Here is a 22,167-nt window from a genome sequence, read left to right as displayed (position 1 = left end):
GGGGAAGAAGAAAAGGCCAAGGGAGGAACTTCCTCCGGACTATGCAACACTTCACACTTCATCATTCTTCTCTCCTTGATCAACTTGGGCCGCGCTGGTCCGTGGAACATATCTTTGATCGGTTCTTGCTGATGGACCAAGGGTGTCATAGAATGACAACAGTGCCTTTGCTTTGTTCAGAGGGATTTGAGTATAATACTCCCACAACTTCTTCTGTCCTTCTTCACCTCTGAGTTCCCCTTCCATTTGTAATCCCAGGAACTTTCTTGCCCGAGCAGCTACCCAGATAACATAAAAAGTAAAGAAGAATTTCCTTGTTTTGTGCACATTAACCAATTGGTTATGTATCTGATAATATTTGAGCCCACTCATAATATTGTTTTCCAATCAAGATAGTGGTCATGTATTGGAACATCCACGGGTGAAAATGTCGGCAATCTAGTTTGCCGAAGGCCTTGCTCAACATGATTATTAAATCTCTTTGTGGCTCCTTAAAGTCAACCCTCAATATATCATTTGCCTTTAAGCTCGTCTTTCTTTCTTTTTGGAGCCAATGTTCATTCATATGTCTCTTACAAGTAGTTGTATCCTTATCCCAAACTTCTGCAGCTTCCTCCTCAGTATTCAACATCACTTCATCCCTAGTGGGAATACCGAATACCAAACCAAGCATGTCTGTTGATAGATCTATTATTATCTGGCCCTTGTCATCTACACATTTCTTGGTGTCAACAATGTAAAATTGTGCAATAGTCATTATGAATTCTGGGGCCTGTAAGGATTGTAGGAAAACTGTTGGCTCCACTAGCATTGACCTCTTGATTATCCTATAAGGAGCATCCAACCTTGGCCTGTCTAGTTGTGTTCTGATATCTCTTAGCTCTATATGACCCACCTTAGTATTAGTTACCCATATGATCTGATCTTGCAATTTAGATGCATGGGCTTGGCCCTGATAATGGTACTTCATTGTTATGGGTAGTGTTGTGACCATTTCACACATTGCCCCATCAAAATGGGGACCCCCCTTTTTTTTTCAAGTCATAGCCTCTTAGTCTAGTCTCTCTCTCCTTTTGGAGGATGGAATGAGCGAGTTTATAGGGTTTGCATGTCATGTTAGTCAATTAGGAGTGTAGCTAAAGAGCTTAGAAATTGCTAGTAGTGACAATCCAAGAGTCCAAGGTTGTAGGTAAGCTCCAATTGTTATAATTTTCCCTTGAATCTCTTGTTTGAGAATTAATGTAAGTATGAAGTTCGAGTGTTTGAATGAGTTGTTCTAAGGATTGAACTCTTGTGCAGTAAAATGATCAATAAGTTCATCTGTAATCTGCCTCATGTCTAAGTCTTCTCTAGGTTTTAACTTTATGAGTTCATAACTTGAAGCGAACTTCATGAGTGAGAGATTTGGAGCGAACTTTATGCTTGAAGGATATGAAGCGAACTTCATGAATGGGGAGATTGGAGTGAACTTCACTTTCAAGCATTCATAAATGAGGTTGGCAATAAACAAATGAAGTGAAGGATTTGAGAACTCTTACTTCATGAGTTCACCTTTTGGAGCGAATTTCCAACTTCATGAGTTGCACTTTTGGAGTGAATTTCATGAGTTGGGGTATTGGAGCGAATATCACCTTCAAGGCTTCATGAGCGAAATGGAAAGATAAAGAGATTTGGAGCGAACTTCACTTCATTTCTTATGTCATGACTGACTTCATGTTCAAGCATTCACAAGCGAACTTCGTGAGTTCATGTTTTGGAGTGAACTTAATGGTTGAGAGAGTTGGAGTGAACTTCTTCACGTTGAAAATGGAAGAATGAGGGAAATTTAAAGAGCGCCTACTTCGAGATCAAACACTCAAGAGCGAACTTCATGACTTTTCCTTTAGGAGCGAACTAAACGAGTTGACATCTTGGAGGGAACTTCATGAGTTGAGCTTTTGGAGCGGATTTTATACTTCATGAGTTAGACTTTTGGAGCGAACTTCATGACTTGCCACCTAGGAGCGAATTTGATCAATGAGCATACATGAGTGAGCCTACATGAGTATAGATGAAAGAGAGATGAAGGATGTTTGATAATAATTGCATTGAATAGATTCAATTCCAAGTGAACTTCATGAGCTGAGATTTTTGAGTGAAATTTATACTTAATGAGTTCACATCTTGGAGCGAAATTTATACTTCATGAGTTGAGCAATTGGAGCGAAATTTTCTGCTTCATGAGTTGGACTTTTGGAGCTAAATTCATGGACAAGGAGATTGGAGCGAATTACATTTTCAAGCCTTCATAAGTGAAGTTGGGAATAAAGGAATGAAGCAAATTGGAGAACATGAAATTCATGAGTTGCAAGTTTGGAGCGAATTTTATACTTCATGAGTTCACATCTTGGAGCGAAATTTATACTTCATGAGTTCACCTCTTGGAGCTAAATTTTCTACTTCATGAGTTAAGCAATTGGAGCGAAGTTCCAACTTCATCAGTTAGACTTTTGGAGTGAAATTCACGACTTTGCCTTTTGGAGAGAATTTGATCTTCATGAGTTGGGTTTTTTGAGTGAACTTCTTGATCTCACAATTTGGAGCGAATTTCACATTTGGAGAAACTTCATGAGTTAAGGAATCAGAGTGAACTTCATGATTTGAGGATTTGGAGCGAATTTCTACAAAGGCTAACTTTATGACTTCAGGGTTGGGAGCAAACTTCATGAATCAAGAAAGTGGAGCGAATTTCATGCAAAAAACTTCATGAGCTGGTGGTTGGGAGCGAATTCCACATAAAATGCACTTTATGCGTTGACAAAATGGAGCGAAGTTCATATGATGTATTGAAATGAACTAATGCATGACTTAAGCGTCTAAAACAAATTCGAAATTAATCAAGAGGTAAGTCGGCCAAGGTAAGTTCTTGATTTAATTTAATTCATGGCAAAGTCGGCCTTCATGGGAAAGTACACAACCTCTCACCTTGATTGCCTATAAGAGAAGGTTTAAAATATTCATTTCAACTTCAAATCAAACAATTATTCCTTCTCTCTCTCGAGCAGCAGTCAGCGAATTTCAAAGTGCAGATTGGCAAATTTATCAGCAAGAAGGCGAATTTACTCTAAAAGGGATCAGCAGCAACATCTTCATAAAAGCGAATTCACACAAAAGATCAGCAACAGCATCTTTCAAGGGCAAATTTAGGCAGGTTGAAGGGCGAATTTCATCCTACAGCAGTAGAAGATTAAAGAGACAGCAAACCCTTGAGCATTAGCAGTTGCTTCATTAATTAGATTTTGAAGTTGAAGTTCAGAAATCAGAAGTACGTGCATTATCTAGAGTGATCTAAAGTCAGGAGCAGGTTTGATTTGAGTTTCATAGTCATTTTCTTAAAGTAAATCAGGCGTTCCTAATGCATACAATGGACAAATCAGTCTTATTTAGTAATCAATTTTGCATTTAAGGTGTAAAACTCATTTCATAGTTAAGAAAATAATCTTCATTGCATCACCATTATTCTAACTTGCACATCTCTCATAAGTGAGATGGTGGCTCCTAAACCAAACAAGACTCTCTCCCGTCAAGCGCTCGTCAAGGAAGATATGAAAGGGAGTGCATTCGAAAGCAAAATCACGTCGAATTGGAGCAAAGTAGGAGACACTAATATCGGGAAGGTTGACACCAAGAAGTTCCGCCACCCATCATACATCAATGAACCCATAGCTGCAGCCAAGAAGATGATCGAAAGCGGAATCATGAATGCAGCCGACTTTCCTCCCGTAGTGCAATGCTACGAACTCATTGTAGAATGTGCTCAACATTATGACTCTGACTCGAGGAGAATTGTGGCGAAGGATGGAACAGTGCTTGCATATCTTTTGAACACAACAATCAACAAGGCATTCCATCTACTTGAGCCCAAAGATATGATCTACATAAGCTGGGAAGGAGCTAAATCAGCTTATGACGATGATCCAGATGCTTGTGCGAAGATCATTGACAAATTTTGGTTGAAGAAGAGTAGAGGGGGAAGAAGCAGGTGGCCAGATAGACTACACATAATAGACTTCAATGATGAATACAAATACTTCATCAGCTTACTCCATCGATTGGTTGGTGCACATGGGGCTTCATACTTTGATTAGTGGATGTTCTACTTCATTATGACTGCTACATGTGACAAGAAGGCAATCAATTGGGCAAGACTCATTAGCAACAACATTGATAAACACCCAAGGAGACTAATGCGCACCGGAACGTTCTATATGAGCTCGTACATCATATACTCCATTGCAAGAAATTTTGAGTGTCTAGGATTCATACACAGGCATAGTTGGAAGGAGACCTGGACAGATTAAGGTATATGATTGTTATCCACAGCTTAAGCATCCATCAAAACAACACTACAGGAGGGTGAGTGATGCATTCGCTATGCATTTCACAAGGCAACTTCAAGGTGGATCACAACAAGGACTCTCCAGAAGTGAAAGCATTGGTAGAACAACATGGTGCGTGGTTCATCTAGTTCTCGAAGTTCACATACATCATAATTCGAGGATCTCCTGTTCCTCCCTACATGTTACTGCGCTACCCAACGAATAGAGTGGTGCTACTCGAGGTGGCGAGACAATTATTGGCATACATCAAAGCATATAGACACAAGCACAAAGCCGGTATTTATTTCCCTATCACACTTGGAGATTCCATTGAATCATGCCCATCCATTGATGCAACAGAAGATGCCGAGCAAGAATTAGCACTACATTCACTCAAACTATTCACAACTAGAGATTGCTTTGATCCATATGGCAATGTGAAGGAAGTTTTGGGAAGAAAGAATAGACATCAGTGGCATCTTGAAGAGTATTGGATGAACGTTCAAAATGATGTGGAGGTAAAAAAGATGTATTCCAGATTACCTCTCGATTTCATCAAGGAAGGCAAGTTGTTTCATGTAGCTGATCAAGTGCAAGACAGTGGTAGATATCTCCAAGGAGCCTACGCCAAAGAAGATAAAGAGATCAAATTGAAATGGGCGGATATAGAAATTGATGACTTGAAAGAATTAATGAAGCTAGTCTTGGAGTACAGTTGCATATGGATAGATGTACAACACCAGAAGTTGAAAGAACAAAATATGACACCAACATTCCACTTAGAAGAAAGAGCAGATGATGAAGATGAAGTTAGTGCAAGTGGGAGCGCACCTCAATCATCTCAGTCAACAGGATCAAAGCAAAGTTCCCAGACCCAGACTCGCCTCTTACTCGGCAAGGCTAACTTGGCTCGTGACTCGGCAAAATAAGAAAACCCTTGAAATTTAGAGATTTTTAATGATTTAAAACTTGTTTCATACACCCATTATGGAATTAAGCTTAAAGACACTATAACATCATCAAATAGAAGCTAATTTGATCACATACAGAAACATACATCCATCACATGCGTAGAAATGTAAACTGTAGCTGAAGGAATTAGAAAACGTAGATATATAGAGCTATAAATGGTGTCCAATGTATATAAAATCCATGACTTCAAATGTTCCCAAACATATATGTAATTGTAAAGTGTAAACAAAAACAAGTCTATGGCTCAGGCTCAGGCTCAGCCTCCTCTATCTGCCTCTTTGAAAGGCGTCTAAGGTAGGTCCTGGATGATTGAGTAGCCATAGTCTCTGCCTGTGATGTGGCAGTCTAAGTAGCCATAGGTGCCGTGCCTGATCGTGCTCTATCCTCCTCCTCTGCCATAGCCACAGCCTCAACCTCTTTGTCTGCTTGGTCAACCCACTCAAGGTCCTTATCAGTGAAGACTGGATTGGTGGACTCAGTGAGCCAATTGGACTCGGGGTCGACTTCCTCTAGAGTGATCAGAGAGGAGTCAGCTTCCAAAATCTGTTTGGTCCTGAGACGGAGGTTGTAATGAACAAAGACTAGATCATTCAACGATTGAGTTGATGTGTTTTTTGATCGCACTTTTATAAGTGACGTCGGCCGGGTCACGAACCTCGGACTCGGCGAGTTAGGCGAGTCACGTCCCCTGACCCGTCCGAGCTCGGGTCAAGGTCATCGTGACCTGGCAGGGGTCACCCGACCCGTTGACTCGCGTGACTCGCCGCGAGTCACGAAACTCTGGATCAAAGAGAAAGGAATATCGTGGTGAAAAGGGATCCTCAAGAAAGAAGCATAAATCAAGTGCAAGTCATTCTTCTTCCAGACAAGAAGAACAAAGGATGGAAAAGGAGTTGAGTCAAGGAGCCAATGAATCAGCAGAGTCTACAGTCCACAATGAAAAAGGCAAAGAAAAGGTATCTCAAGAACAAGAAGATCTCACTCATCTCATTCAAGAGATTGAAGAAGGCAGAGAAGATAACGATGAAACTACTTCACCACCTAGAGATGAGCAAATGCACGAAGGAGCACAAATTCAAGAAGGAAGATCTTCTATTCCGGAATGGTTAAAAGAAAGACTAGCTCAAGAGGTGATAGTGGTTGAAGAACAAACATATGATATGGCGAACCTTCTAAGCCAAACTAGAGAAGTCACTGAGAATACGAAAGCTACGAAGATGTCAAAGGTGATTAGAGATGAATCGAGATCAAGACAGCTACAAATAGCCACTCCAAGAGTTGAGAAATACGAAGGAGAGATCACAACTGATGAGTATGATATGGAGACTATTGATTTAGGTCCACTCACCTCCGAGCAAGCTATTGGTGATGCGATTGATTCATTCAAAGCAGTCGATGACATGTTGAGAGTTGAAATTGGAAAGAATAGAAGATTGGAAAAGGATATAAATGCGTAGAGGGATTATGTTCAGCAATTCCAATGTAATGGGCACCCTAAAATGCCCAAAAACTAAACCAACTGCTGATAGGAATTTAGTAAAACAGTTTGCATCCAACTCCTTATTTCTCCGTTTAATGTTTAAACTCCCTTATGGCTTCGGAAATGAAATGTTTGTTTGTTTTTAAGTCTTTGCATAGATTTGAAATCACATAACATGAACTAGAAGGAAATTACAATAATATGCAACATGAAGATTGAATTGCTGCTGATATGATATTATTTCCAGAATTAATAAAATCAAATACATAGCAGATTTTTCAACTCACTAAATACTCCAGCATTTTTGACATGATGTTCCAACAATGACTTCCAATTTTGCTGCTACAGTGGCGTGAATAGTGTCGTGCTACAGTGACGTGAATAGTGTTGTGCTACAGTAACGTGAATAGTGCTGCTCTACAGTGCTGCTACAATATTAATTAGTCTTCAATCAGTCCAATATCTTCATAAAATCATCCCTTTAGAATGGCATAAGCATTGTACAAGAAGTGAAGAAGGTATGAGCAAAAACACCAAATCTGCCTGTAGTTGGAGATGCACCCAATCTGCCTGCTAATGAAGCTGATAGCAATGGATTCCAAAGGCCAAACTCCAAAGGAATAACGTCTAGAATGTCACAAGAGAGGATAGACGTCCCCTAATGTCAAGAACGGATCTGCAACTCACACATCAATTTCTTCTCATATTCAACATGCTGAATGAAGCCACAAAAACTTCCTTTTATTCTTTCTCCAAGGGTCGACCCAACTCACTTGAGCAATGTGGGATAGAAGATGTGCAATATAAAACATATTAAAATATTCACTTATGTCTCCCTTGGGTGTCCCTTTGATTTGCACACATCCCCATAAAATAAATATTAAAGTAACACTTTAATATTTTACAATTAAATTAAATGTTACTTTAATAACACTTCAGGCATTAAAATATATTAGCAATCAGACTCCGAATAGCGCGAGTGATAGCTTGTCGGAAAGCTCTCGCTGAGGAGTATCGAATCCAATCACCGAAACTAGCCTCCGTTGTGTCCTGCTGACTTACTAAAAATAGTCAGTATGCCTGAAACTAAGTAAATCCACTCCGTTTTGGCCCAAGCTGGAAATGACTACGCCAAAACACTCCAGGATCCCCTTAAACCCTTCGTTAGCCCTCGGGACCATGTAGAGCTAGGCTAACGCACATACACTTGGTCAACTGCTAAAGTGGGGACATTACATCCAACAACCATTGAGGCATTGGAGTCTAATAGGAACACCACCTCCCTTGCTTCCTCCATAATCAGTTGATCATATGGAGAAGATGAGGAACTCCACACAGTTGATGGATACATGGATAGAGGATTCATATACTAGATTTAGCAAATTTATGAAGGACATAATGAAGACACTTGACATGGTCGTAAAAGTCCTTGGGAGAACTCATGTTTTCATAGAAGCCTCCGAAGCATTTGCTCATGCTAGAGATGTCATCATTCTGGTACTTCAAGTAATTAGGAAAACACGGAGGGACAACACCTTATCAAGAGAAAAGGTAAGGAGAGAAGGAACAACACCTAGCCTTCTACAATGGAGTAGCTTACTTCGCATGAAGAAGATCATCTTTGAGGAGATTGGAAATGGGTGTAGTCAAGTTCAAGATGATATGCACTGAAACCATGATAAGATAGTAGAAGTAGCACATATTGTTTTGGAAAGAAAGATTGATCCCAAAACAATCATAGAAGCTAAGCAGTTGGAGCAAAGAGTAAGAGCTATCTTGCATGGGACTAATGGAATGATTACTAAGGAACAATTCAATAATATGCTCGAGTTCATAGTCTTAGCAAGGAAAAATCAAGAACTCGAACCTGAATTGGAGGATGCCATCGTCAAAGCTTTCGATGAGGTCATGCACATGGAGGAGCAGCTGAAATCTCTACTTGAGACCCGGATGACAGAGATAGAAGACATATTGACTAGATTCATTGAATATGCTAGAAAGGAACGTGAGAAAGGGAACCAGATTCTAGAAGATAGTTTGTTATGATCCCACTTGGCATTCGGTTTTCCTATTGGAGGACGCTTCCTCAATTTCCGTGCTGACACATGCTTTTTTCTCATTGGTTGTTTCATGATGATGATTATTTAGATAGGGTTTTCATATGTATGAAACCCTAATTAGGGTTTAGGTGGCAAGATCTTGGCCCTTGATCTTCATTCGATCTCGGCCCTTCATTCTATTTGGTAGTCTTATATAAACTCCACTCATTTCATTTGTAATGGTTAATAATAATAAGAGAGAATAGAATAGAATAAGATTAAGAGCAATAGGAGAGAAATAGGCTAAGGTGATAGAATAGTGACAATTGAAAGACTTGAAAAATTGTTGTTGTTTGGCTATTGGATCAATAAAACATTGAAGTTATGGTGTTTTTACTCAATCCTTGAAGTCTATTGCATGTTTCTTTATCTTCTTAAGTCAATCTTTGATGTTAGTTTAAGCATTAGATTAAATGATGGAATGTTGCACTTGATATATTGTGAGGCTCGTTATCCATACCACTAGCTTCTTGCTGATTGTAAGTTAGCCTTGTGTGGTTAACTGAAACCTTTAAAGTTGTCTAGTTCGATTATTGGTCAATCATTGATATGCATTCAACTAATGGTGTCTATGTTTAGTAGTGATTTGAAAATCTCCAAACATCCTTAGAAGATTGCACTAGTTCTAGTAGTTCATTACCCCGGAACCATTTATTAACTTTATTTAAATTTCAATTAATTATATTTTATTATATTCTTTTATATTTTAATATTTAAATTTTATTATTATTATTTATTTGTAATATCCCCTGCTGTTATATGACTGAAATGTGTAGGGAATATTGACAAACAGTTGTCTAATAACCTTCAATCTGGTGCTCTAATTTTCTGACTGAATAGCTGTAATATACCCCATCCTTTGAAGATCGAAAACAAGGAGATATCTGTGTTATGCAGTTCAAAGGTTCATGCGTTATACTGGTAATGTTTTCAAATTGTGGAGTTGGCTAACACACATGAATATTTCAAAAATAAATAAGTTCCAATGGATCTTTTGACTGAACATTAACAAGAGTTGCATATGCAACTGTCTTAGAAAGAAATAAGTCAAACAAGACTCAAGGGTAAAAGCCAACAGCAAACTGACATTCTGTCAAACACTTGTCTGACGTTCTTGAAAATATAGTACAACTAGATGCAATCTCAAACCCGCTTCTTTATTTCATATGATGTACATAGAAACATTATATTGACAGTCTTAAGAACATGATATAGACAGCTAAAGAGGAATTACATGGACTGTCAATAATGTACAATTTTCAGATTTCTGAGTACACAGGGACTGTAACTATACTCATGAAAACATACTGAAAATACAATGAAAGCAATTTGTAGTGAACCTGATAAGGGGCACCTTGAAGAAGTGAACAATATCCAATTTCAATAACTCTTCAATTTGCCAAATTGGACCTCTACCAACTTCGGTCCTGCTGCAGCAATGGAGGTCTGAGATCTCAGAGGACAGCTGCCTAAGCACTTCCAACTTCCACCAAAAGGATTGCTTTACTGCTGAGATATATCGCCATCATCAGTGTAGGTTTGGGAAGCAAATCGTTGAGCTTATGAGCTAATTCGATGAGCATGGGCAGACTGGTATGTGTTCTTATTTTCAACTCATTAAAGACCAATAGTCCCACAAACTCCTTTAATTTGTTACAAAATGAATCGCCCTTATCATCCAAGAAAATCGCTAGCCTCCAATTAAGACTTCGATACCTCAATGATGTGAGATAACACAATAGAAGGGCAAGGTAAAAAGGTCTTAGTTCTGATCTGCAACTATTCCCTCGATCGATTCTCCTTCAAAATGCCTCAAGAAGGACCGCTTCCTCTTACCAAGATATCTGCTGGCTTCTAATGGAAGATATGAAGCTTGATTGATGCCAAATGATCCAAATAGTGGGTTATGAGGGAGAAATCGAACTTGACTTCAGTTCTGGAATTTTCATCAGCAAACCAACAAGTCTCCTCGATTTGCTCTAGAGTAAAATCGCTTCACTCATCCAACCAAAATTGGTGCTCAATGGTCACTAGTTCTGAAAATCTGAGGTAGCCACAAATTCCCATCCACCATGAAATTATAGAAACTCAATAAGCTCTATATGGAAGACTGGTATGTCTTCCACTGTCAGCTGCAACCCCTTGGAAGGTTTTCCACTCCCTCAGTTATGCAATCTATGGGAGTTTTTCGTTCCCAAAGACTCTAGTCTGTAGACACCTTGCGGTCCTACAAAACCCAATCAATTATCAAAAATCCCTTTCCAATGTGCCTTGAAGCTTCCTCCTAATCTCTCTTTATACTTTTTTTCTTCTACATCCAGAAGCTTCTAGAAGTGACTTTATGAAATAATATTTTAATTAGTCACTTTTATTAAATTAATTAAATATAAAGTCAGCTTTAAATTTTAATTTATTTGATAAATTTATAAATAATTAACTTAATATTCTTAATTAAATTAATTAATCAAGCTATCCATAAAATATATCATTAATTTTGGACAACTTAATTAATTAAATTAATTAATTAATTTTTCCTCAAAATGGGGACATTACAATAACCCTGCGTGTTATTGACATTGGACAGCCTTTGCATAACTCTGTGCGTTATTGATTCTGATGCAGTTTTTTGGTTTTTGCTTGTTTGAACATATAAATGCAAATCCTTGAATTTGAAAATTAATAAATTAAACTACATGATAGAGATACATGAATAATGCAAGTACAAATCAATATCTACAGGCAAGTGACATTATGTCAAATAGTTGGCGAGCAATCTAACATGCTGAGGATGAATGCAACATTACATCAATTATATGATTCCAAATCACAGCCCTTTATTAAATGCAGTCCGAGGCGCAAAATACTATGCAATTCACCCAACCTCTTGGCTTACAATAATAGACTCATATGACTGTAAATGCTCTCTTACAGCAGTGACATTGAATGACTAAGACTGACAATGCAAGTAACTACTAATCACAAGGAACCTGATCATAGAAGCGCCTTATGTTGCTGATGAAGAAGCAATCAATATCCAATGAATTGAGACCACCTTAAACCAAAACTGTAACCTTCTCCTAGCCGCCCCTGTTCTGATATTTTTCAGACAACAGTAAATTATCAGCGGCTTCCAAGTCTCTCTGAAGCATTAAAAACCATCTTTATTCCCTCACAAAGGAAGCGCCCCAGCTGGAAGATGAAAATGACGCATTCATAGGCCATTGTGAGCAAAATTGTGGTCTTTCCTGTAGCTGTTGTAAAGTCTGAAAATGACTAATGCCTCTAGTGCAGATCAAAATAGATTATTTGCAGCCTTTAAGTTCCCCTTCTTGCTTCAAAACTATCGATGCCATCTTAGGAGTAGAGCACTCCAATTAGAGGGTGAAATCGATGCCAATGTGGGCTAGAATGACCAAAATCGTGGCTCCCTTCAGCCGTGGCAGGTCTGAAACCAAGTCTGAAATATAATTCAGAGAAGGTAGTTGCAACAGCTCCATGAGGTAAATCGATAAAGTTCTCTATCATTCAAAATGCCTCCATTTGGTTCCTCCAAAATCAAACCCTAGCTAAATTTGGCCCTTGGCCACTGGTTAAGCTCTAAAGAGATGACTGAAATATCACCTCCACAAATGCAACCCTTCAAGAGATCTTTCACTCCCTCAGTTATGCTATCAATGGTAGTTATCGTTCCCAATGACTGAAAAGATTTGCACAAACCCTTGGCTCCACAAAACTCAATCAACACAAATATCAATTCCTGGCTGATTAACAATGAGGCTGCCCCCTCTATTTATTCTTTTCCTTCAAGAGGTCGGCCTCCTTTTAGAAGAAATAAAATAATATTTAATTGAACTTTCTAGAAGATGCCCCTTGAAATAATAATATTATTTAATTGCACTTTAGATAATTAAAATATCATTATGAATATAAAGTGCAACACACGTGACATCATACGTGAGAATACATTATCTCACCAAAAATCATATTGAAATGGAATGTGAAGCCACAAGCAATTGCCCAAGCGACCCTCTTATCAACCCCTTGGCCTACTAGGGTCAAGTAATAGGCCAAACCCTTCTGCGGATTGATCGTCACGAAAATGGGGACATTACATTATTACTAAATTTTATTTCAAAGTGGGGACATTACATGTAGAAAGTTGATTTCATTATAAAAATGAAGGGTTTGCTCGTAGTGAAGTATCTAAATTGTAGACCAGTTCTTATAACTTAGTGGAAGAATATACTTATGTTTATATCTATGAAATCTTCATTTGTGATTTATGGAATTGGAAGTTCACTGTGTTGTAAGAATTTGGCGTTGGGGGAAGTGGGCATATCTTGGGATGTGTGTGCATGATTATTCATATGTTAGGGTGGAAGCAGTGTTCCAAGGGGACACATCCCCCCCCAAAATCCCCGCGTTTCTAGGATGGGGATGTATCAGGGACGAGAGGAAATGGCGGAAATATTTACCCACCCCCACAACATCTCCCACTTCCACTCAAGCCTTGGGGGTGTTTCTGAGGCGCCACTTGGTTTGGTGATTCCAAATCCCTGCAAGAAGCGCTGCCCCATAACCTTTGTAGGAAATTCATCCCCAAAGTCCCGCAAGGGCCACCACACCTTGTGCCCAAATCTCTGCTCACCATTGTTAATGTTCAATGCAATCATTGCCATGTTTTTAATTTTTATTAGTTTAAACTTTACTTAGTATGCCAAAGTTTCATGTGCAATTCTTAGAGTTATTCCTTACACATATTTTCATAACTATTTTTATGAGTACTATATGCATTTGTGCCAGTTCCTCCCACCCGGTTGTGTCACCATGCTTGCATTGTCGTCCCCCCGCTGTCCCCAAACTGATGCCTTCGGTCCCCTTGTCCCCAAAACCCATCCCCCTATCCCCTTGCTTCCCCATCTGGAAACTCTATGGTACTATTGGTGGAAGTTAATTGGTTATAACTTACATGGTGTAAGTTAGTGATGTTATTAGATGTAATTAATGTTTGTCATTAGAACATTATAAATACGATCATCCCTTTGATGTCTAAACTTTATGTCTAATAGCCCTGCTAATAAAAAACTGGAGACAATCCCAAGGTTGTTTCCACATTTCACAAATTTATTACTCCCAAGTGCTTTAGTCATTACATCAGCGGTATGCTTCTTTGTGATAAAATGATTCAAGACAAACAACCAAGGGTCTAGGCCTCTTCTTTGTGCTTTGTATTTTGAGTCATTTGCTTCTGTTTCTTTTCTGTACTTTCAGTTTAAGTCCTAATACTATGTTATGTATCTTTGGTTCTCTTGTAATGCTCGGTAATGTACCCCTTATTTATTCTTTTTATGGTTCTATCTCTTTGCTATTTTCCCTCTTTTATGGAGGTTTCTTAATCTATCTATTATATATTATTATATAGAAGAAGTTTTCTGTTTATAAAAGAGATGAAACCAACTGTCTTCTGATTTGTGGCAGCCAAAGAATTCCCTGCAAGTGTGTGGATGGTAAGCAGAATTGGACAAATTACTTCAGGATTCCAGTATAAGCCCATTGGTAAGTTAAACAACTTTTTCATACTCATGTTGAAATATGTATATTCAGATCTGTCAATTTGTTCCAGGCTAGATTAGCAAATAGATTATTCAAGAATATGCTTTGTCAGCAAATAAATTCTATAAGAACATTTTTTTTTCAAAAAATAAATTAGACATGCAGATTGTAATGACCTAAGCAAAATACATATAGAAATCAAACCTAGAAAAATTCAAACAACAAACTTTGAAAACACTTACTTTCAAATGGAGAGCAACTAGTCTAGTACAACTCACTGTGATTACCCACCATGCAGATCTGAACTTTGTTGATATGCCTAAACACAGGGCAGTATGCCAACTGAATAACCCTGCTGTTCTTGGCTGGTTTAGTTGTCAAGCAAAAAGGTGCTGTAGAAGCATCACCTTCTTGATGCTGAAGTTGAGTTTGGGTTTGTTAAATTTCAAAAGAGACTCTCTCTATTATCCTATGCTTTTTTTAATAACCCAGTTCCAGTGATCGCCAAATCTTAGGAAGTCAATCCACAAATGGTGGCAACTTACTAACAAGTAATTTCTTCAATCGGAAGCAGCCAATTGAACAATAAATCCCTGAAATTGCTGATGTGAACTAACTGGTATGAACATGTGGGAAACTGATACACAAACTTGTGCCTTATTTTATTAATAGAATTTGTAATTGACAGACTTAGCCAGTGCCAATTGCAAGCCTTTGTTGCTTTATTCTAATTGCTGACAGACTCAGCTGCTTTATTTTGAGCAAAGTATTTGGATCTTTATTCTATCTACCGATAGAGCACTTATTCAGTGCTGTGGATTAAAGGAGACAATACAAATCTGCTGTTCCTGGAATTGCCCACAAGAAATGCAGTACTGGATGTTAAAATATCTCTAGCCACTCCCAAGGAGCATCCTTCGCCAATACTTTTCTTCAATGGACCAAGTAATTTATAAAATTCCTGCCCTGCAGTTTCTTCTCCCATAGGTTAATGATGGCCACTGGATCGATGTAAGTTTCCCCTAGTCATATAGGGTTGCCAAAATCAATCGATGCTGCAATTTTCTTGCTAAGTGCCTTCTTAAGGCAAGACACAAGGAAACCATTGTGAATCTGCCTGTCTACTGGCAACTCCAACTCATAGGTTAGCTCATCAATTCTCTTTGAAACATTGTATTGTCCGTAAAAGCAGGTTTCGAGCTTTTCAGCCTCACTTTGCTTAGTGGAAGTCTGACTATGAAGATACATATGAAGAAAGACCATTTCTCCAATCTTAAACGATCTCTTGGTGTGGTGCCAATTTGTATAAAGCTTTCCTTGATTTTGGGCCCATTGTGAATTCTTTAAGTAAACTCACAATGTCTTATCTATGCTCCAGCAATTCATCAGCAGCAAGTACTTTGTAGTTAGTGAACACCGACACTAATGAAGGTAAGTGCATGGTATCCGTATAAAACCATAAATGTTGTCATTCCAATGGGTAAATAGTAAGTGGTATTATAACAATGCTTGCAAGATGTGGCAACTTAATCCACACTATTTGTTATTTTCTCAATTGCCCTTCAACTCACTTGTTTACTATCTTTCTTTCTTGGTTGATTTGAGGGTGGTAGCTAATACTAAGAGCGAGCTCAATGGTAGGCATAAATAATTCTTACCAAAAGAATTTGAGGAGACTGCTAACAAGGATATTAGGCAAACCATGTAGTGGAAATATCTCTCTAAAGAAACATGTCAGCTAGTTGTTTTTCTCTAACCTTATTTGGCATGGAAAATAAATGTGTATATTTAGTCAACCAATTTAGTACAACAAAAGTGTGGTCCTTGCCATATATTTTAGGAAGGCTTGATGAAATCTATAAATATACTTTCACATTTCTGGTTGGGAATGGATAAAAGGCTGTAGGAAACCCACCAGGACAAAATGCTTTTGTTTTATTCTATTTGCAATTGGCACACTTTCTAATGTACTTGAGGACACCCTCCTTGAGGCCGTTTAGGAAAATCTCTCTCAGCTGTGTATAATTCTTTTAGAAGCTAGAGTGACCAACCATGAGTGAATCTTTTTAAGCCTTTATAATTTTCTCTTTCATCTTGGATTTGTGTAAAGTAAAATTTTGTTCTTATATAAGAGGAATCCATCTACTACTATATAACTTTCATTGTTCACTATTCCATCTAAAACATTAGTTAGATGCCAATTCGGATTCACAATGCACCTCACTCAGAATTCACTTGTCTGATATGTGAAGAAGCTATCAACCAAGTTAGATGCCAATTCGGATTGCCAATCCCATCCAAGGAAGAGTGTATAGTGAATAGATCTTGGAATGCATACCTTGCAGCTGAAGAGTATAGAAGAGCACAAGCACAAGGCATCACTACATCATCCGATAGTGAAGGAAGCCATTTGCGAGTCGATGATGCAAGTCCACATGATGATCCATGCATTGCAGTCAATAACTTTCCATATCTTGGACCTGAGGAGGAGTATGTTGAAGAAGAAAATATCCAAGTTAAAGAGGCAGTGATAGGTGACGATCAAGATGTTAGTCCGACAATCAAGGAAGATAATGATTCACATCCATTGCAAAAGGTAGAGTTCCATGATGATTTATCAGGCTCGCTACAAGAGGAGATTATTGAGAATGAAATGGAAGAAGTTTCAAGTAGCAGTCGTGAAGGAGAGAACAATCATATTGAAATATTGAGCGAAGAACTACAAGTTATCACAAGTGAGCCCGGATATGAAGAACAATTCGAGGGGACGATGAAAGGTCTTAAGGAAAAAGTACAAGAGGAGTCATTACTGACATTGTTCCGAGAGAAGCGAGTTGTTGCGAATGGCATGATTCATCACCAAGTTCGACCTCCCGAAGTATTGTTGAATGGGTTGCAAGGAGATAGTATGGATGAGCATTTAGTTTTGCAAGAAGAAGAGTTGAATGAAGAATGTCAAACCATCCTGAAGGAAGAGACCTCCAACATTATTGAGATAGATCTAGTGGATGATGAACAATTGGATGGGGCACTATCACTTGAGATCATATACCAAAAGTGAATTGAGGAAATTTTTGAAGATCAACTTTTCAAGGAAAGTCTCATTTTTGAGGACATGCTTATGGAGTTTCATAAAGATGCGTGGTTTATGAAAGATATTGATCTTGTTGTTGCCATGGAAGTGATGAGTGATGAGCGATTTGAGGTTGCGCTACTTCCAGTCCTAAGGGCGCAAGGAGAACTAGCAAGTGTGAATTTGCATATCAAAGATGCAAGTGGAATGATCCATCTCCAATCGCGAGCTCATGATGTAGTTGACAGTCTCTTTTTTGATGAGGAACTGATGGATGTTGAGTGAGAATTCCTATCTGAGCATGAAAATCCCCAGGTTGTCTCTTTCCTTAATCCTAATTTTGAAAATTTTTATGAATTTGATTATGGGGGTTTTGGGAAAACAACTTGCATTTGGATTGACCATGGACCGGATGAACGACCCCAATTGATCATCTTGTGTGAGGAGTTGCTTGAGTATGAATCCTGCATTGTGAGAGCTTACATTTCCATATTCAAGGATGAATTTGCCCGTTTGAGAACCATCATCGTTGCCATGCGCTTGTTGCATATCTTTAGAAATTTTGTGAAGTTATGTACATATGTCGTTTCTTTGAGTTGTGACAGCTCTAGGAGCCTTGTATATAGTTAGAGTAGGTTTTCTTTTCATGCATAGCTTAGAGGTTTTGTTGAGCCAGGTCGTCAATTTGCCTTGGGTTATTTGATTCAAGATGCTTCGGTGGCTCAGTTTGCTTTAGTTTAGTTTGCTTTAGTCAGTCGTTTTGGTTAGTTTAGGTGTCCTAAGTGGAAACCTCTATTTGTGAGATGGGTGTTGTGTTGTCTTCTCGCATGCTAGTAAGATTTTGGATCTTATGTTTGGTCCATTTCTTAGGTATGTATTCATGAAGTGCTTTTGAATCCGAGGTTGTTCCTCTCTAGCTTCATCATTTGGTTAGGACTTGTACTTGACATGGAAGAAAATCACTTATTGTGTCTGGATATCAACATCTTTCGATTACTATATTTTATACATTTAATTGTTTGTTCTAAGTCATTGTGGTTTCTTAGGTGAAGTTGTGGCTAGTGAAAAATCTAAAATCTTGCTTTAGCGCCATTGTAATTCTCAAACCCAAGTGAGCTTCACTGCTTACGTGCCAAACTGCAAGTGTGGAAGATATGTGAAAAGAAAGTATCATGAGAAAGAAAAGAGAAAATTCAAGAGATCAGAGAAAGATGAAATGAAAAAATATCAAATTTTTTTTTGGCTATGGGAACATGCGAGTAACTCCACCCTGGCTATGGACGCCTGGCTTTCAGTGGAGCAATATTCGTGAGATTACAATGATAACCTCGTCCGGGCTATAAACGTCCGACTGGCAACGAGGCTCAATCCAGGATGCTTATGAAGTTAGGATAAATCATGTAGCTAGTCACGGTGGATTCTAAGTGGTTACAATGTTCTTATGAGCCGGAATGAATGCATTTGCACACACATGGGTAATCAAAGATTAGGTACCTTGGTCCAGTTCGGGATTCTTTTTCAATTTTGAAGTACTTTCTTAGTCTCTTGATAGGTTTGGGTTGAATTTTCCGGAGGTTCTAAGCGTGGATTGGGTTTTTATCTTTGAAATGTTTAGGAACATTTGTTTGAGGTGGCGCTAGATGTTGTTACGTCTTCACACATCACCCCATTGCAAATGGGGACCCCCGCTTTTTGGTTTTTAATGTAGAAGTTTTGCCTAATTTCCTAGTGTCTGCCTTTGCTTATGAGAGGGTTTTGAATTTTGAATAGGATCATGTGTTTAAAATGTCAAATGTTAGAGTGATCTTGAGTTTTGCCTAAGTCTAGGGGTTGCCTTAGGGTTTTGATTTATTCTTGCTAAGTGTTGCGTTGACATTTGAGCGTTAGCATATTTTTGAACGTCCTCGTCAGTGATTTTAAAGTGCCAAGGTGTTTTAGGACCTTTTGGTGTTGTTTTCTTGCTCTTAGGAAGTTATTCAAGTTGAATTTGCGCTTTATCCATTGTTGTTACAGTCTGAAACTCCATAGTTGTTACAGTCTGAAACTCCATAGTTGCAGGTTGTCTTCAGACTGATTCATTTCTAGCCACTTGCCAACTTGGGAAATTTCAGTTGTGAATCATCTTTATGAGTTTTTTGGGCATCTGGTGGAGCTTCCATTGCTGATCTAAGTTTGAAACTTCACTCTCAGATTTGTCTTCAGACTTAGATATTTTTTATTAGCCCTTTTTGCCCAGATTTGACAAACTTCACTTTGGGAAGGTGAAATCCATCAAATACAGGTGTTTCCTATGACTGCGACAAGTTTTAATGACTGATTTATTCAAGTTGTAGGTTGTCTTCAGACATTGGGCATCCATTGTTGGACTTTGGAAGGGTGTCTTGAGATTTTAAGAATCAGAAAATCAGACGTTTCCACACCCTTTTCCAAGCATTTTTCAGAATTGTGGTATACTTATTGGCACTAATTTTGATATTTTTTTGAGTATACCAGGTTGTCTTCAGACTGAAACTTCAATTCCAGCCACATAGTTGTGCCTAGATGTGACCATTTCTGAGTTTTGAGGGGCAAAATAATTCAAATGAAAGCATGTGACGTGGCTGTGACCATTTCCAGCCATTGATATTCATCATTTTCAGTGTGTCTTCAGACTTAGCAATTGTGATCAGACTTATCCTAAGTCTGAAAATCAGTTTTTCTTGAGGAAAATCTTCTAGACTTTAATCCAGACCTTCATATTGTCCAGAGTTGGTATTATAATTTTCTAAGATTACCTATCACATGTTGGGACAAATGTCAGGAACGAAGTCTTGATGGTGTCCGGAGTTCCACTCCGTTGAATGATGATCCAATCAACACAAAATTTTCAAGGACAATGAGTTCGGATGGGAGTCGGATTTCCATTGCAGGTGTTGCCGGGAATAATCATTATGTTATGTTGTCATATTATGTTTATGTTGTCGTCGGTAATATTGAATTACGGCGGTCAGTTAGTTAGCCGACGGGTAGGTAGTTGGAGTCGTGACGGTTGTGTCGCACCCCTTCGGGTATTATATATAGGGTACCTTTTCTTCAAAAGGATCATGTTAGTCGTGTCAGATGTAATGTTATAAGCACTTATTGTACATGGACTGTGGAATTAATACAGAGGCTGGTTATTTAATATATTTCCATTATGTTTTGTGCATTTAGTTTCTGCATTTAACCATTTACCCGAGAGGGCAAACATTTGGCGCCGTTGCCTAGACGAACTCGGGAACGGAAGACACGGATGGCGCATGGACACAACGGGCCTACCCGTCGGTGAGATTGACCCAAAGGCCGACGACGCGCAAAGGGAACAATCGTCGTGGGACGCAGAGCGTGATGGCAAGAGGCGAAGGGGAAATTGAACCTTGTAATAATCCCGACACACTGCTGATATAAATTGTGGCCGAAAGGCAAAATAAAAAAATTAAAAAAAAAAGTTTTTTTGTGTGCATGGCGTGTGGTTGTTATGTATGGAAGTGACTTATGCCCAATAGACTAAATAAGGACAAAAATAAAAAGATACAGAGTGATGAATGGGAAGTGGCACAAACCGTGTTGAATCTCAGACAACAGATAGAACGAAGGCGTAGGCTAAGGCAGCTTGCCGAGGGACGACCGACCGAGGGGTTGCTCGAAGGGAACCCAGGAGGTGTCACGGAGGTTGCGGAGGCAGAGATAGACGGAGAGAACTACACTGTCTACACTGTTGTAGGGCTGCCAGAAGGAGTCATGGAGGGTGCCGAAGGAGAACTCTACAGTTCGCCAGAATACCTCCGTAGGGTAAGAAGCCACGAAGAGTTGGTGGAACAAACAAGGCGAAGTCTAAACCTGATCGACGCTACCAGAGACTTGCTAAAGAATTTGTCCATTTCAGAGGACAACCGGAGGGAGACAACCAACCGGAGGGAGACAACGGAAGGTGACGGTACGACCCAAGGTGCCGAGGGAGCACAAGGGTATCGTACGGGAGGCAATTTGTTTGGTTTGGTGTCAGCAACTTTTTCCGGAGGACCCACGAGTGGAGGTTCAGTTGCAGGAGGCGGAGGATCGCCAGGTACAAGCACATAAGGAATTAGAGGAGCGAGACCCAGCGGAGGGATGGCGAGTAAACAAAAATTGCCAAAGTTCACAGGGGAGGGCAAGGAAGACCCCTTACGGCACTGCTGTACATGTGAAACCATTTGGTCCGCCAACGGAGTAACAGACCAGGATGACTGGGTACAGCAGTTCCCAGCCACGTTACGAGGAGTTGCCATAGATTGGTACTCCGATGTGGACAAGCAAAAAGTGGCCACGTGGGCCAATCTACAAAAGGAATTCACGGGGGAGTTTCGGTTGCTCCGTGATGACAATGAAATTGTAACGGAGATATACAGTACCAAACAAGGTACCAAGGAGACAGTACGGGCATACAGTCGGAGGCTGAAAGAACTCTTGGGTAAAATGGAAAGCCAACCCGCAGATGGATTGAAGAAACGATGGTTCGTTGAAGGGTTGAAATCCTCCCTACGGAGGAAGATGAAAATTGTACCCCCGACATCATATGACGACGCTTATAATAGGGCGATGGACCTAGAGAGCGAACACAAAACATCAAAGAAG

General features: G+C 39.2%; 1 protein-coding gene across 3 annotated transcripts in view; it reads left to right on the top strand.

Annotated features, from left to right (window-relative positions):
• Positions 1–22,167, top strand: part of LOC131036466 (uncharacterized) — a 196,835-nt gene that overhangs the window by 55,658 nt on the left and 119,010 nt on the right. For all 3 annotated transcript variants that reach the window (XM_057968361.2, XM_057968362.2, XM_059209089.1), the window contains one exon: positions 14,388–14,465. In XM_057968361.2, coding sequence (XP_057824344.1) covers positions 14,388–14,465 — 78 coding nt within the window. The remainder of the gene's footprint in view (positions 1–14,387; positions 14,466–22,167) is intronic.

The sequence above is a fragment of the Cryptomeria japonica genome, chromosome 7 (genome assembly GCF_030272615.1).
Source record: "Cryptomeria japonica chromosome 7, Sugi_1.0, whole genome shotgun sequence".
NCBI classification, from domain to species: Eukaryota; Viridiplantae; Streptophyta; class Pinopsida; order Cupressales; family Cupressaceae; genus Cryptomeria; species Cryptomeria japonica.
Note: the sequence above shows the minus strand (reverse complement) of the source record. Positions and strands in the feature narration are given on the sequence as shown.